This window comes from Microtus ochrogaster, chromosome 22, assembly GCF_000317375.1.
Source record: "Microtus ochrogaster isolate Prairie Vole_2 chromosome 22, MicOch1.0, whole genome shotgun sequence".
Lineage (NCBI taxonomy): Eukaryota > Metazoa > Chordata > Mammalia > Rodentia > Cricetidae > Microtus > Microtus ochrogaster.
The window spans coordinates 7759397-7772187 of NC_022023.1; the positions used below are offsets into that span (position 1 = coordinate 7759397).

Genomic DNA, 12791 nt, shown 5'->3' on the forward strand with positions numbered 1-12791 from the left:
TTGTAGACCAGGCTGGCCTCGAACTCACAGAGATCCGCCTGCCTCTGCCTCCTGAGTGCTGGGATTAAAGGCGTGCGCCACCACCGCCCGGCTTTTACTTCCTTCTTAACTTGGCAACTGCTTGCCTTCAATGTTCATGCTCTGGCTAGGCTGAAATGCTTGCAAAATTCCTCATGTTGCAAATCTAACTGTGCATGGCATGCAGTCTAGTTGATGAGATAGTTGGTTCCTGTTTTTCTATGTTGCATCTTGAAATGTTAGCAGTGAGTCTGGATTCTATCTTTGGCCTTGTGCACACCACACTTCCAGATATTAGCTCCCTGACACCCAAAATGGTCTCCAGAAACTGTACTCTCTACCAAAACCCTTATTGAGAAGACTTCTTCCCTGTAGGGAGTCTGAAAGTACCTGCTTACTTACATCAGAAATATTTCACAGAACTGGCAATTAGCAACATCCAAGTGTAGACAGCATCAAGGATGAGCACCATTGTGCTAGCAGGTTCTATGTCAATTGAACCAAAGCTAGAGTCGTTGATGATGACAGAGTTGCAGGTGAGAGAATGCCTCCATAGAAACATGCTGTAGACAAGCGTGTAGAGTATTTTCTTAATTAGTGACTGATATGTGAGGGCCCAACCCATGACTGGTTGGGCTACCCCTGGGTTGGTGGTCTTGTGTTCTGTAAAAACGAGGCTGAGTAAGTCATGGGTAACAAACTAATAAGCTACGATCCTCCATGACGGCGGCACCAACTGCTGCCTTCAGGTTCCAGCCCTGTTTAAGTTTCTATCCTGACTTCTGTTGTGGATTAAACAGGGTGTAGAAGTGTATGTCAAATAAACCCTTTACTCCCCGAGGTTCCTTGACCATGGTGCTTTATCGCAGCAGTGACAGCGCTGACCAGGACCGTCATGAACTCTATAGAGCGTACCTTCACTCTGGTGACTTCCTTATGAATGTGGTTCTCTTTGTGGCAAGCCCAGAAGTTTTCCTTTTATGGCGAAAGCAATGTAGCCACTGTAATCTTGGAAGGCTTGGGTAGCCTGTGAAACACAACGACAGAAAAGAAGCTGCAGTGGATGAATCAGTTGATCTAATAATTAACATTTAGCTTCTTGATTCTCTGTGATTGGCTTCATCTTTTCCTGCTGTAAACTGGCTTTCTCCACATGCGAGAGAATGTAAAGGCAAGGGAAAACCACTTGCCCTTTACTGTTCGGGTCACCCATGAAAGGCTGTTCTTCTTAATCCCTTAAAGTTTCAAAAGACCTGTCTAGGTTTAAATAAACACAAGGCTTAAACCCACCGATGAAAAGAAAATGATTTTTCTTTCTCCAGATTTGTTTTGAGTCTCCTTCCAGTGCGTGGAAATTAAGCATATGGGAACGGGAGGCTGGAGTGTGTTGAGTCACGGGTGTGATTGATGGGTTCAATTAAGGAGGATATCTGCTATGAAACAAGGGTATCTATGTGGGAGAGTGTGAAGAAGAGACTCAGAGGGAACCATCAACTCAAACAGGGTACTGATTTCTAAAACTCAGAAACCCAAGCACATCAATCCAGGCTTGACTTCTGACCCTTGCCAAAGTCAACAGGGAAACAGAAGCCCAAACGTAAAAAATGTTTTGTGACTCAGATATTAGCGCGGGGGCAGGCTAGTATCCGGGAAATGCCTGGTAAAGCTTGTAAAGATATCTGATGCTTTTCTTCGAGCCTTTGTCTGTACTTTACAGTTACATTCAGTTATCAGTTCCTAAGTAGGACTGGTGTGTAGCCTGGTGGTAGAGGACACATCTCTGGGCAAAGCCATGATTTTGATATTTGGCACTACACAATTAATAATAGCCATAATAAAATTCTTGTTTTCTTCTGTATATTCAATTCAAATAGGGAATTCTAGAGTAGTATATAATCTTTGTTAATTTTTAAATATAGAATCTTATTGCAAAGACCAAATTTGCATATGGGAAATGGAAACTGGCATAAACAGAAAGTTATAGATAACACTGCATGGGAAGTGGGTTCTTAAATTTATTCACGCAGCATAACCTATGTAACCTATAACAGAAAATAATTAACTAGAAGCCCCAGATCAGGTCTTGCAAATTTAGTGATCAATGCTACGCTGGATAACAAAGAACAGGTGTGATAGATAGGCAGTTTTCAGTTGGCTTAAAGATATGCGACAAGGCTCTTTTGTGGATCATAAGGACCAAATAAAAAGCATAGAGGATTCATCAGCTTGCTTTCAATATCTAGTCGGCAAAACTGTGAGGCATCCCTTCATCCAAGTAGTCTTCGCTTTGTCTGGTTCTCCTGTGATGCTCCAGAACAGAGATCTTAGATGCTTTGTGATAGAGTCACCAAAGCACCAGGATTTGGTAGCTGCTTAGTGGGAAACAGTGGCTTTTGGTACCCTAAAAAGTCAGTGTTTGCAATTCAGTTCTTATTTTGCCTTAACTTTAGCTTTCTCATCTTTACACGGGTATAGTAGTAATGATGTCTTATAAGTATGGAAGTATGTCTTTCTGGGAATTAAATGTGAATGTGTTATCAGTACTCATACAGGAATTTATATATAAAGACATATTTATTTATTTATTTATTAAACAACACCATTGTTATCACTACAAACTACCATAGCATGAGATCTCTGAAGTCTTAGTAGATTACCAACCATCACATATATGAGAGTGTGTGTATTTATAGTACTTAGGAACACGTAGAAATATTTGGCGTTAATACTGAAATGTAGTCTATAAAGTGTATTCAAACTCATATCCTCATTTAATCTTTAACATTTTTTAACATGCTGACAATTATTTCCCACTCCACTGAAGTGAATGAGTCAGAGAGTCCTAACACAGGGGCACAACTCCAAGAAGTTCTATAGACCACAGAGCATTTAGTGGGGAAGTTGCTAAGCCAGCGTTGAGCCCATGTCTTTGACTCAGAAGCTCTTCCCCATACCAAAAGGCTCTTTACAGACAGCATTTTTTAGGTTTGCATATTTGTGATCCATCTTTCCCGAAAGTCTCTATTCATCCACAAAGTATTTACTGATAGTAAACACACCATGATCCGGTTGACCTGCTGTGTAAACATACACATCACGTTTATGTTCACCAATCCTGGTGTTCTAAGCTAAGAAACCTAATTTCGTCATGCAAAGCCTACTGCAATGCTTTTAAAAAAAAAATTTGCTACGATTCCACTGGCAAAGACTGACATTAAAAATGCTGTTAACTCCATTAACTCCAGAGGGCACAGCTAATGAAATGTCCCAAAAGTTGAGCACTTGCCAAGATACCGCATCACGTAGGACAGCTCTCAATTAATCATGATGAGGGCATTCCCACTATCTAAATGAAATCTGTAATTCGGGATGGAGATTAAAGATCCTCTGGGGAATGAAGGAGAGGTTGATGTGAACATTCTACAAACTTGAAAGTAGAGATAGGTCTACTCAATATTCATGAAGCTGGATTGTTGACGCAAATAGATTGCCATCTCTTATTTTCTAATGGCTAGTCTTGTAGCGCTCCTATATCAGTCTTTGCTGGCTCCCTTCAACTTTAAAGGGAATTGCTGGAAAATGCACAAATGGTTTTGGAAGAGGAAGCTCACCATATCAAATATGATTTCTTGGAATCTCTATTTTTTTTAATTTTTTTGTCTAGTATTCATGATCCTAGATACATAAATGTAAAATAATGATGCAGCATATGTAGTAAACAAATGTTAGTAAGTGAGCCTTTTTTTTTTTTTTTGCATTAGGTAAGTCTACTGTCATATGCCAGTTTAAATATTGGCTGACATTTGATTGTGCCTACTTGAAAGAAAAGTCAAATTTCTTCAGCAAACTCATTTTTTCAAGAAAATGGCACATAGCCGGGCGGTGGTGGCACACGCCTTTAATCCCAGCACTCGGGAGGCAGAGACAGGCGGATCTCTGTGAGTTCGAGGCCAGCCTGGTCTACAGGAGCTAGTTCCGGATCGGGCACCAAAGCTACAGAGAAACCCTGTTTCGAAAAACCAAAAAAAAAAAAAAAAAAGAAAAAAGAAAAAAAAATGGCACACTTCAACTCTGCCCACTTTAATAGACATCCCTATTGCTGTTGTGGACAATTAAAGAGAAAATTGATGCGATTTCTACAAATGCTTAATTTACTTTATTAAGCTTTGCAAAGAGGTACTTGAATTGCGGGAACCTGCGGGACATGCGGAAACTCAGTCTTCTTATTTCAGGCTCTAACATCTGCCCAGAGCAGGTACCAGACCTCAGGAAATGCTTGTGGGTGTCTTTGTTAAACATGGTAACAGAATCAGTCTCTGAACATATTATTGGTTACTTTATCTTTTTTCTCTTTCTTTTCTTTAGGCTAGCCCTGCTCCTATAATTGTCAACACAGATACTTTGGACACTATTCCTTATGTAAGTACAACTTTTATTTGCTTTATTTTAAAAGTCTGGTAATACTCAATGAGTGAATTTAACAGCCACTGTGTAATTAGTTCTAGTCAGCCCAGACACTATGGCATAATGATATACATAATTAGTTTTGTGACCTTTGTTTTGATATTTCCTGATCCTTGGCTTGGAAACAAATGTTTCTCTCTTTTGTTCGTATTTCGTAAAGCAAAGTGGTCAGTCATGAGGGGAAAGAAAAGCGTGGACAGGTCTGTTAAAATACTGTTTGTGTGCTAGGTGCTCGGCTGGAAAAGGATTGAAATGCTTGAAGCAGGCATGGCGAACATCATTGTGTTTCTGGCTAAACAAACATTCCGATCAATTTCTATCGCAGAGCCCACAACCGAGTTAATCAATAAATAGTTGATAAATTATTTGTGGCTCCCGATAAAAACTAGAGGGGAAATTTTACAGATGGCGTTTTCTGTAATGATATATGCAGATGTGTGGGAATGTGAAGTATGACTTAGTAGGAGCCCCAGTGGAGATGAAATGACAGGGTGGGGCGAACAGCCTGAATGCTGGCGCCTAACCGCTATGGCGGCCAAAGACTTGAAGGACAGAATCTAGACCCGGAGACTGCAGCAGACTCATTGTGAGAGGGCGATTGACGTGATTCTGGATTTCTGTGAGTACTTTGAGCTGGTGGATGGATGGGTCTCGGTGACCAGGGACAAAAAGACCAGGGCAGAGAGACAGTATGGAGTAGGGAAGAGGAACCAGTGGAATAAACAACAGGAACAGATTTCTGGCTTTTAAGTGTATAAAACGCAGAGCAGCAATGGTGCAAAGCAGGTATTTGGTCCCCTATGGGTGTTCACAGACTCAGAGCCCAACCCCACATGCCTGGAGCCACCAAGCAAATCCCAGACACAAATGGAGCAGGGGATTATGGGGAATGCAAAGTACATGGCTCTCTAAAGAGGACATCACTTACCTGGAGCCGCTTTGCCAAATTATGTCATTTTGCAAGAGATATTGGAAAGACACATCTTTATGTAAATATTTTCGATTCCTAATGACAACTATTAATACTTTCCAAGGTATGAACAGCAATTTGCAAAGTTTGCCTCATCCATAGGCCGCCTTTAGGGAAATCCAACCTCACAAACCAGAGGTCCCAAACAGGTTCGGCAAGCCAGGATTTAGATGCGAAGGACTCAGGTACAATGCTGGGACTTGATTACAGAGCTCCGTACTAAACTGGGACACGGGGTCAGAACAGAAATAACTGGAGCCTTGGCTTAATGCTGAACCACCTGAAGTTTTGAACTAGCATATCTTAAATCTTCCTAAACAAGAACAGTGGAGTGCCAGCGAGAGAGAGAGAGAGAGAGGAAATGTGGTTAAACTCTCTGGCATGAATCAAGTAGTCTTGGAAAGTTAAGGGCTCTGTAGAGGAGATGAAGTACTTACTGTATTAAAGTTATTTGGTGACTGCTACGTTTTTGATCATTCCTTCTACCTTCTCACGAATACCTAGCATTGTTTTAAGTAGTTAACGAATGCATACAATTTAGTTCTCCTAACAAATGAGGAATAATCTATGAATTTTTATACTTTAAAAATTGGGAAAGGGAATTTTAAGGAGGTTCAGTAACTCACTGAAGTATTCTGAGCAATAAGCAGAGTAATAAATAAATGCCCTTACTATTGTTTAAAGGTTTTTCAACTCCTACATTGATGTTCCCTGTGTGTCTTCCCTCCTTCCCTCTCTGACAGTAAACCTCTCAACTTCAGAACAAAGCTTGCTTACATCACCCCATTACAAACCCCCAAAATAATGGGAATTTTGCTAAAGAGAGCTTGCCACAGAAGCCCCAACTTTCCACGGGATAGGGATCAATATATTAAAGAGTTTAATATTATAAACAAACCTGTTTGGCATAAAATATTTGACAAAGCAGAAAAGCAGTTTGCTAACAGAAAACTAGTATTCTCACCACCTTTCTGTTGCTAGCATAAAACACCAAAGACAAGATGGGAAAGAGGGCTTTGTTTGTCTTACATAGTAAAGGCCACAGTCTATCACCAAAAGAATTGAGAGCAGGGCAGGAGTGGAATGGGAAACCATGGAGGAATGCTGTTCCCTGACTGGCTTTCATTGGCTCTCCAGTTCATGGTCAGCTAACTTTCTTAAGCAGCTTAGGTCTCGCTGCCTAGGCTGGTCCCTTCACATCCGTCAGCAGTCAAGACAATTCCCCACAGACCTGGCCACAGGCCAGTCTGATCTGGGCATTCCGTCAACTGCGGATCCCTCAGATGACTTTGGACTGTTTCAAGTTGACAGCTGACATTAGCACAGATACTGTGCTTTGCGGGGACTTGGTTTGGCAAATGGGACTACTTTTTGTAGTGAATCAATAATAGTTCAACGCTTTCTGTTAGGGAATCTCATGGCTTCACTTTGAGATGCTGGCATGTGAAAATGACTTATCAATAGAATCTAAATGAAGATCTTATACAGGCAGGCTCAACTGATGCTCCAATTGATTAGCTAGGAAAAGCAGCCACATATAATGAATTAGCCCAGTTGCTCTCATTCTGCTAAATGTCAGCTTGGTACCTTACTTTGATTATTCCCAAAGATTTCTGTTTAATCACATTTTCTGCACTGAGTACAAACCTGTTTTTGGTTTCTGAAGTGTAAGGTCTGTGGTGAAGTATGTTGAACAGCTCAGAGTGATGAAACCATAGCAGTTTCCATGGTGGTATGTTCCTAAGCAACCTATTTAATCTTTTTGGAGATATATAATACCCTAAAACATAAATTACTATGCTAAACTCAGAGAATGTTAAGGAAATTATAACAGGTTTTATATATAAGAATAAAATCATGGTTGTTTAACTTCTAATTGGTAACAATGTATCGGCTTTTAAAAACTACAGATTGAAAGAGTAACACTTGGCTAAACTCTGGAAGAATTTTATAAATATGGATATTTTCTTCCAGGAAGAATAAATGTGACTGCAGTGTTTATCGGAAATGTCAGGTTTAGTGTGCAGCCATTTCCGTGGCTGTCTTTGGCTCTTGACATAGGCTCCATCTTCCCTTTTCCCCGACTCACCTGGTAGGTAACCTTGAACAAATCTGTTCCGTTCACAGTCTAGTTTCTATTTTCCCATTCCCCAGTGTTCTAAACTCTGTTTTCCTCTTTCTTGCCCATGTTCTACTTGTTCACATAATTTCAGCTCTATTTAATGAAAAAAATGACTTCAGAGTTCCCCAGGGTATTTTAGTCGTGTTGCATAAGAACATTCTCTTCTTAAAAATATTACCTGGATGACAAGCTTCTGCTTGTATTTTGAAGTTCTCCTCTAAAATAATTTTGATATACGTGCATGAGCTAATTTTGCTGCTGAGTAAATTTAATTTGGGGGGTCTGACTGGTTCTCCTGGAAATGGTTCCTTGGCATGCATGCAAAGGGTAAGCAGACTAAAGGAACTGTCCAGAGTCAGAGGAACACTGACTGATATAAGTGACTGATAAAGGTATACAAGATACTTAGTCTGATTTTCAAGAAGGTCTAAAGCATTAAAGTCCTGCCGTTAATGAGGCTTTCATGTATGTGTGCCTTAAAAACTTCGTCACACATATTACCATGATATATCAAGGTCAGGCATGATTTTGAATGTGCCATAACCTAGCCTTTGTGCGAAATATGAATCTCCCTATAAAATTAGCATCACTCAGCAAGACACAATGACACAATGGAGTAGGAGAGGGAGATACATCTTTTTATTATTTAAAAACTCTAATTATTACTTTTTACTCAATTTTTGTGTGCTCTTTTGTTACATATTTTTATGCTAAAACCCAAAGGTATCCTATCCTTAGAAGTTCAGAGTGTGTGGAACCTCTTATCACCTGCATGGCATATACCTCTTTTTACTGGCTTGCCTTTTCCTTTTAATAGTCTTGTCAAAGTTCGACGCTGGCTCTGTCTGCTTTCTAAAAATAAAATTAATCAAGGAGACTCTAGGATGTCTTGTGTTTTCTCCAGACCCCTCTAGTGTCCATTTGATAGACTAGCAGTTTTCTGGAAATGCACCACAAGAAGCAGAAGCCTTGAGAATCACGGATTTTCAATCTCAGTCAGTAACTTGGAGATCAGTTCCTGCAAATGTCTCATGTTCTAACTAATTGAACCTCAGCTACTCAGTACCGAAGCTCAGCTTACCATTTAACGGGACCCCAGGTAACAGCAATTTTTGGTGTGTAGCAGCCATGAGATCAGTAGCATACAACAGTGAGAATCTATTTCACCTGCATATATTTTGTCCTTAGCTCATCTGTGAAGCACCAGACTTGCCAAACCAGGAGATAGAATGATGACTTTCCTGGCTTATGCCATTCATAAGTGTTGGTCAAACCACCATAGACCAGGGCCACAGAGCAAGCCTAGTAGGGCTTCTGCTCATGTTACACCCACTCACATCCTACTATCCAGAATCAATTACATCACTGCACTCAAGGTAGGGAATAAGCAAACATCTGCTAAACCACAAACTAATAGATTGTATCATAGTTCTGAGGAGCTATCAACGGATATAGGAGTAGAAACTTAGATTGCAGAAACAGAAGTGATGATGGGGAGAAGAGGCCATCTGTTTAAAGTCTGTTCTTTAGGAAAAGCCTCCAGGAAAGCACAAGAGGGAAGAAGTGGAAGAGAACAGGAGAAATGAAAGAATTAGATTGCAAAGAATATGAGAAGACCCTTAGTAGTAATCACCCACTGAACTTGGCTCAAGGTCACTTACGTAAAAGTCATTTGAAAACAATCACGATGATATAACCTTGACAGTGAGACACGCCATTGGATGCAAGCAAGGCTATGGTCCTGGGGCAGAGGCCAAGGCACTGATGGGAAAGCAGTGGCTGCAAACTAAGGTGGACAATATGAATGAAAGAAATAGAGGTGGATGAAAGACAAAGAGAAGACACCTTGGGTTCAGGAGCAGACAAAAATTAGTAGTGGTTGGCAGTAAGGTTCATTTGGGGAGCGATAGGATGGGACTAGGCCTATGGAGTTTGGGGCTGAGAGTTGTCTGTTAGCAATGTGCCAATGACACATTGCCTGAAACCAAGAGCGGGAAGGTGAGGGGACGCTCCCTGAAGAGCAAGTGGTAGTTGAGCGTGAGATAACCAAGCCCTCAATTGTGGTGTTGGACACTTATTCATTGATTTCTTTAGATATCTGAGCACAGCAGCAGAGCCCTGCAGTTCAAGTTCCTGTTTGCATTTAAATTGGCAGCTTTAGAGCATACATTTACTTCTTCCCGTCTTAGAAATGATGATTAATAGTAAAGCATTGGGAAGGATTTTATGAGGTTAGCAACACTCGTCCTTCAGCAAACAGGTTTTCTTGTTTCATACTTTCTCACGAGCACTGCTAAAACTTACATTGTTGATGGTCTTATCTGTGATATTATCCAGAGATGAAAAATTCTAACCTGTCAGAAAGCAGTTTAATTTTGGCTAAACCGTGCCCATGAGGCAAGAAAAATTCATCAGTAGAGGAAATGCCATCAATACTTGTGCCAGCATTAAACCTAGCCAATTTGGGCGCATTTTTCAATTGTCAAAATCAGGAGATACCCTTACTCTTCAGCTTGTCATCTCACTCTAGAAGGTGTGGTGTGGAGCAGAGATGTACTGTTCAAATAATAATGTGCATGTGTGGTACCTAGAGACTGGAAGGTGCAGGCTGTGTTCAGTAGACCTAAGGCAGAGCCTGGAAATTTACATTTCAGACAGACTCTCACGTAACACTGATGCGATTCAGCTGCTGCACTCTCAGCACTGAGTGTGACAACACAGACTGGCTTTCTCTTCTTGCACACCCGGGGTTAGTGTTTGCAACCTGAGCCCACCGGTAAGTGGTTGGGTTTGGCTTACATCATATTATATACGTCTAAGCCTCTGTGTCAGATTTTACAAAGTTAGTTTAACATTGACCTTGTAGGGGGCTTTCTGAGCAGTCAGCTAACATGTAGGTGTTTAATTAACATTGATCACAGCCATAAAGGGTGGGGAGGCTATACCTTTGATTAAATAAAAGAGTCCTATGACTTAAACTTGGGTTGTTGCGACAAGAATACACAAGGCATAGGTACTTCAGGTAAGACTTACTGTGTTTCTGCTGGTCAGCAAGCACACTCACAGCTTGAGTTTTGCACACAGGGTGTGCACTGGGAACTCGTAGCAGCAACGTTATCTGGGAGCTTGTAATGGAAGGACTCTATGATCTCAGGAAGACTAATGAAATTGAAAACTAGGCAACAAAAGCATGGACAGTTTGTCTATTAAACCTTAATAAACAATATTAGGGAGGCAGGAATCCCTTTCTTGGTGGACCCCTTATTGTTTTCCTTTCAGAACACACTTCCTACCCTTGCCCCTTCTGCCCATTTTTTTCTCCTTTGTTTAAACTTATATTCATTCATATTCTTATAGAAAAAAAAGAATTCAATCTAGTCATCACATTGAATATACTTAACAAGGAAATGGCACGTAATGCTAGTTTTTAGGCACAAGCTTCTCTAAGTAGCTACAAGTCATGTGTAGTTATTTTGTTTATATTTATTTATTTATTTTTAGCTTCTTTATTGAATCTTTGTGGGTTTAACATCATGTATCCTAATTCTGTTTACCTCCTGCCCCCATATCACCCCGGTGTTGATGTATACCTCAGAGAAAGACAACAAAGCAAGCAAGCAAACAAAAGAAGTACAAAAAAAAAAAGTAAACCAAAACAGAATTTTTTTTTTAATTTTTATTGATTCTTTATGGATTTCACATCGTGTATTTCATCTGGGTTTAATACCCCATCTCCTCATACCTGCCCTCTGCTCTTGCAAATTCTCCCCTCAAAACAAAGCCAAATAAAAAATACTAAGAGAAAGAGAGAGCGCGAAGAATCTTGTCATAGAAACTGTAGCGTAGCCCGCTGAGTCACACAGTAGACTCGAGTACACTCATCTTTTCTTGCAAGTGTTCACTGCTTCAAGTCACTGCTCTGGCTCTAGGCCTCTGACTTCTGCTATGACATGGATAACGGGCTCTCACCGCGGGCTCCTCTTAGACGTCCTATTGGCCTGTGTTGTGGAGATCCTGCTGTTTGGATCTGTAGGTTCATCTCCTTCACCTGCTCCAACAGTTCACAAATAAGGTGGGTGTTGGGGGGCAACAATTTATAGTCCTGGTTCTGGTGCTGGTTGGTCAGCCTGCCAGCTTTCCCAAAGTCTCTAGCCCTGCCCAGGCCAGCTCACCCGATACAGCTTGCAGCAAGGAGCAGGGCCAGTTCTCCTGCTCTGAGTTCTCAGATCCAGGTTACCCACACTCACAACACCAGGGCCGGATCTACTGTTTTGCCCAGATGAAATGCAGGGCCTGCCCCCCAGATTGCTGTAGGAGGCATCCAAGAGGGAGTCAGCTCTCTCATGACCTCGGGGCTGGTTCATCTGCACAACAAGGTCAGCTCTAGTATGCTGTCCAGGCAGGGTGCATGTCTCGCTCTCCTGTGTGCTGCAGCTGATCAAGGGAAAAGCTAGTTCTCTCACCCTGGTGACCCTGGAGTAAGCTCTCTCATCTGCTACAGGTAGCAAGGGGTGGGGAGGTAACTTTCCCCTGACCCATGCACATGGCTGGAGAGGGGTGGGATCCAGCTCTGTTTCTTTCCCACACTCAAGGCTGACAGCAGAGTCAGCTGTAGTGTGCTGCCCAGACAGGCTGCAGAGCCTGCGCTCCTGTGTGCTGCAGCCAGGGAGGGTCAGGGATAGCTCTTTCACTCTTGTGGCCCTGGGGTCAAGGCTCCCACCCTGTGTGTAGTTGTGAAGATAATAAAATATTATAAATTTAGCTCTTCAATTATAAGACCCACATCTTCAGTGTTAATGAACCAATATGACTAATAAACACCATAGTGAATAGTGAAGTTGGAAGGAGGATGTACTGGGGGACATGAGATGGGCTAGCTACGTTTGCTTGACACACACTAGAGTTATTTCAGAATATGATATCATAATTGAAAAGTGCCCCCAACTAGATTGGCCTTTGGACAAGTCTGTGGTGTATTTTCTCTTAATCTTTGGTTTTTCAAGACAAAGTTTCTCTGTGTTGCTTTGGAGTCTGTTCTGAAACTAGCTCTTGTAGACCAGGCTGGCCTTGAACTCACAGAGAGCCACCTGCATCTGCCTCCAGAGTGCTGGTATCAAAGGCAAGCGCCACCACTGTCTGGCACATTTTTTTATTGTTCATTGATATATCTGGGCCCAGCTCACTGTGCACAGTGTTGCCTAGGGTAGCTGTCCCGGG

The 12791-nt window shown here is 41.5% G+C and overlaps 1 protein-coding gene across 12 annotated transcripts in view; it reads left to right on the plus strand.

Annotated features, from left to right (window-relative positions):
* Dlg2 (discs large MAGUK scaffold protein 2) overlaps positions 1 to 12791 on the plus strand; it is a 1686730-nt gene that overhangs the window by 1043358 nt on the left and 630581 nt on the right. For all 12 annotated transcript variants that reach the window (XM_026784310.1, XM_026784311.1, XM_026784312.1 and 9 more), the window contains one exon: positions 4384 to 4437. In XM_026784310.1, the coding sequence (XP_026640111.1) occupies positions 4384 to 4437 (54 nt within the window). The remainder of the gene's footprint in view (positions 1 to 4383; positions 4438 to 12791) is intronic.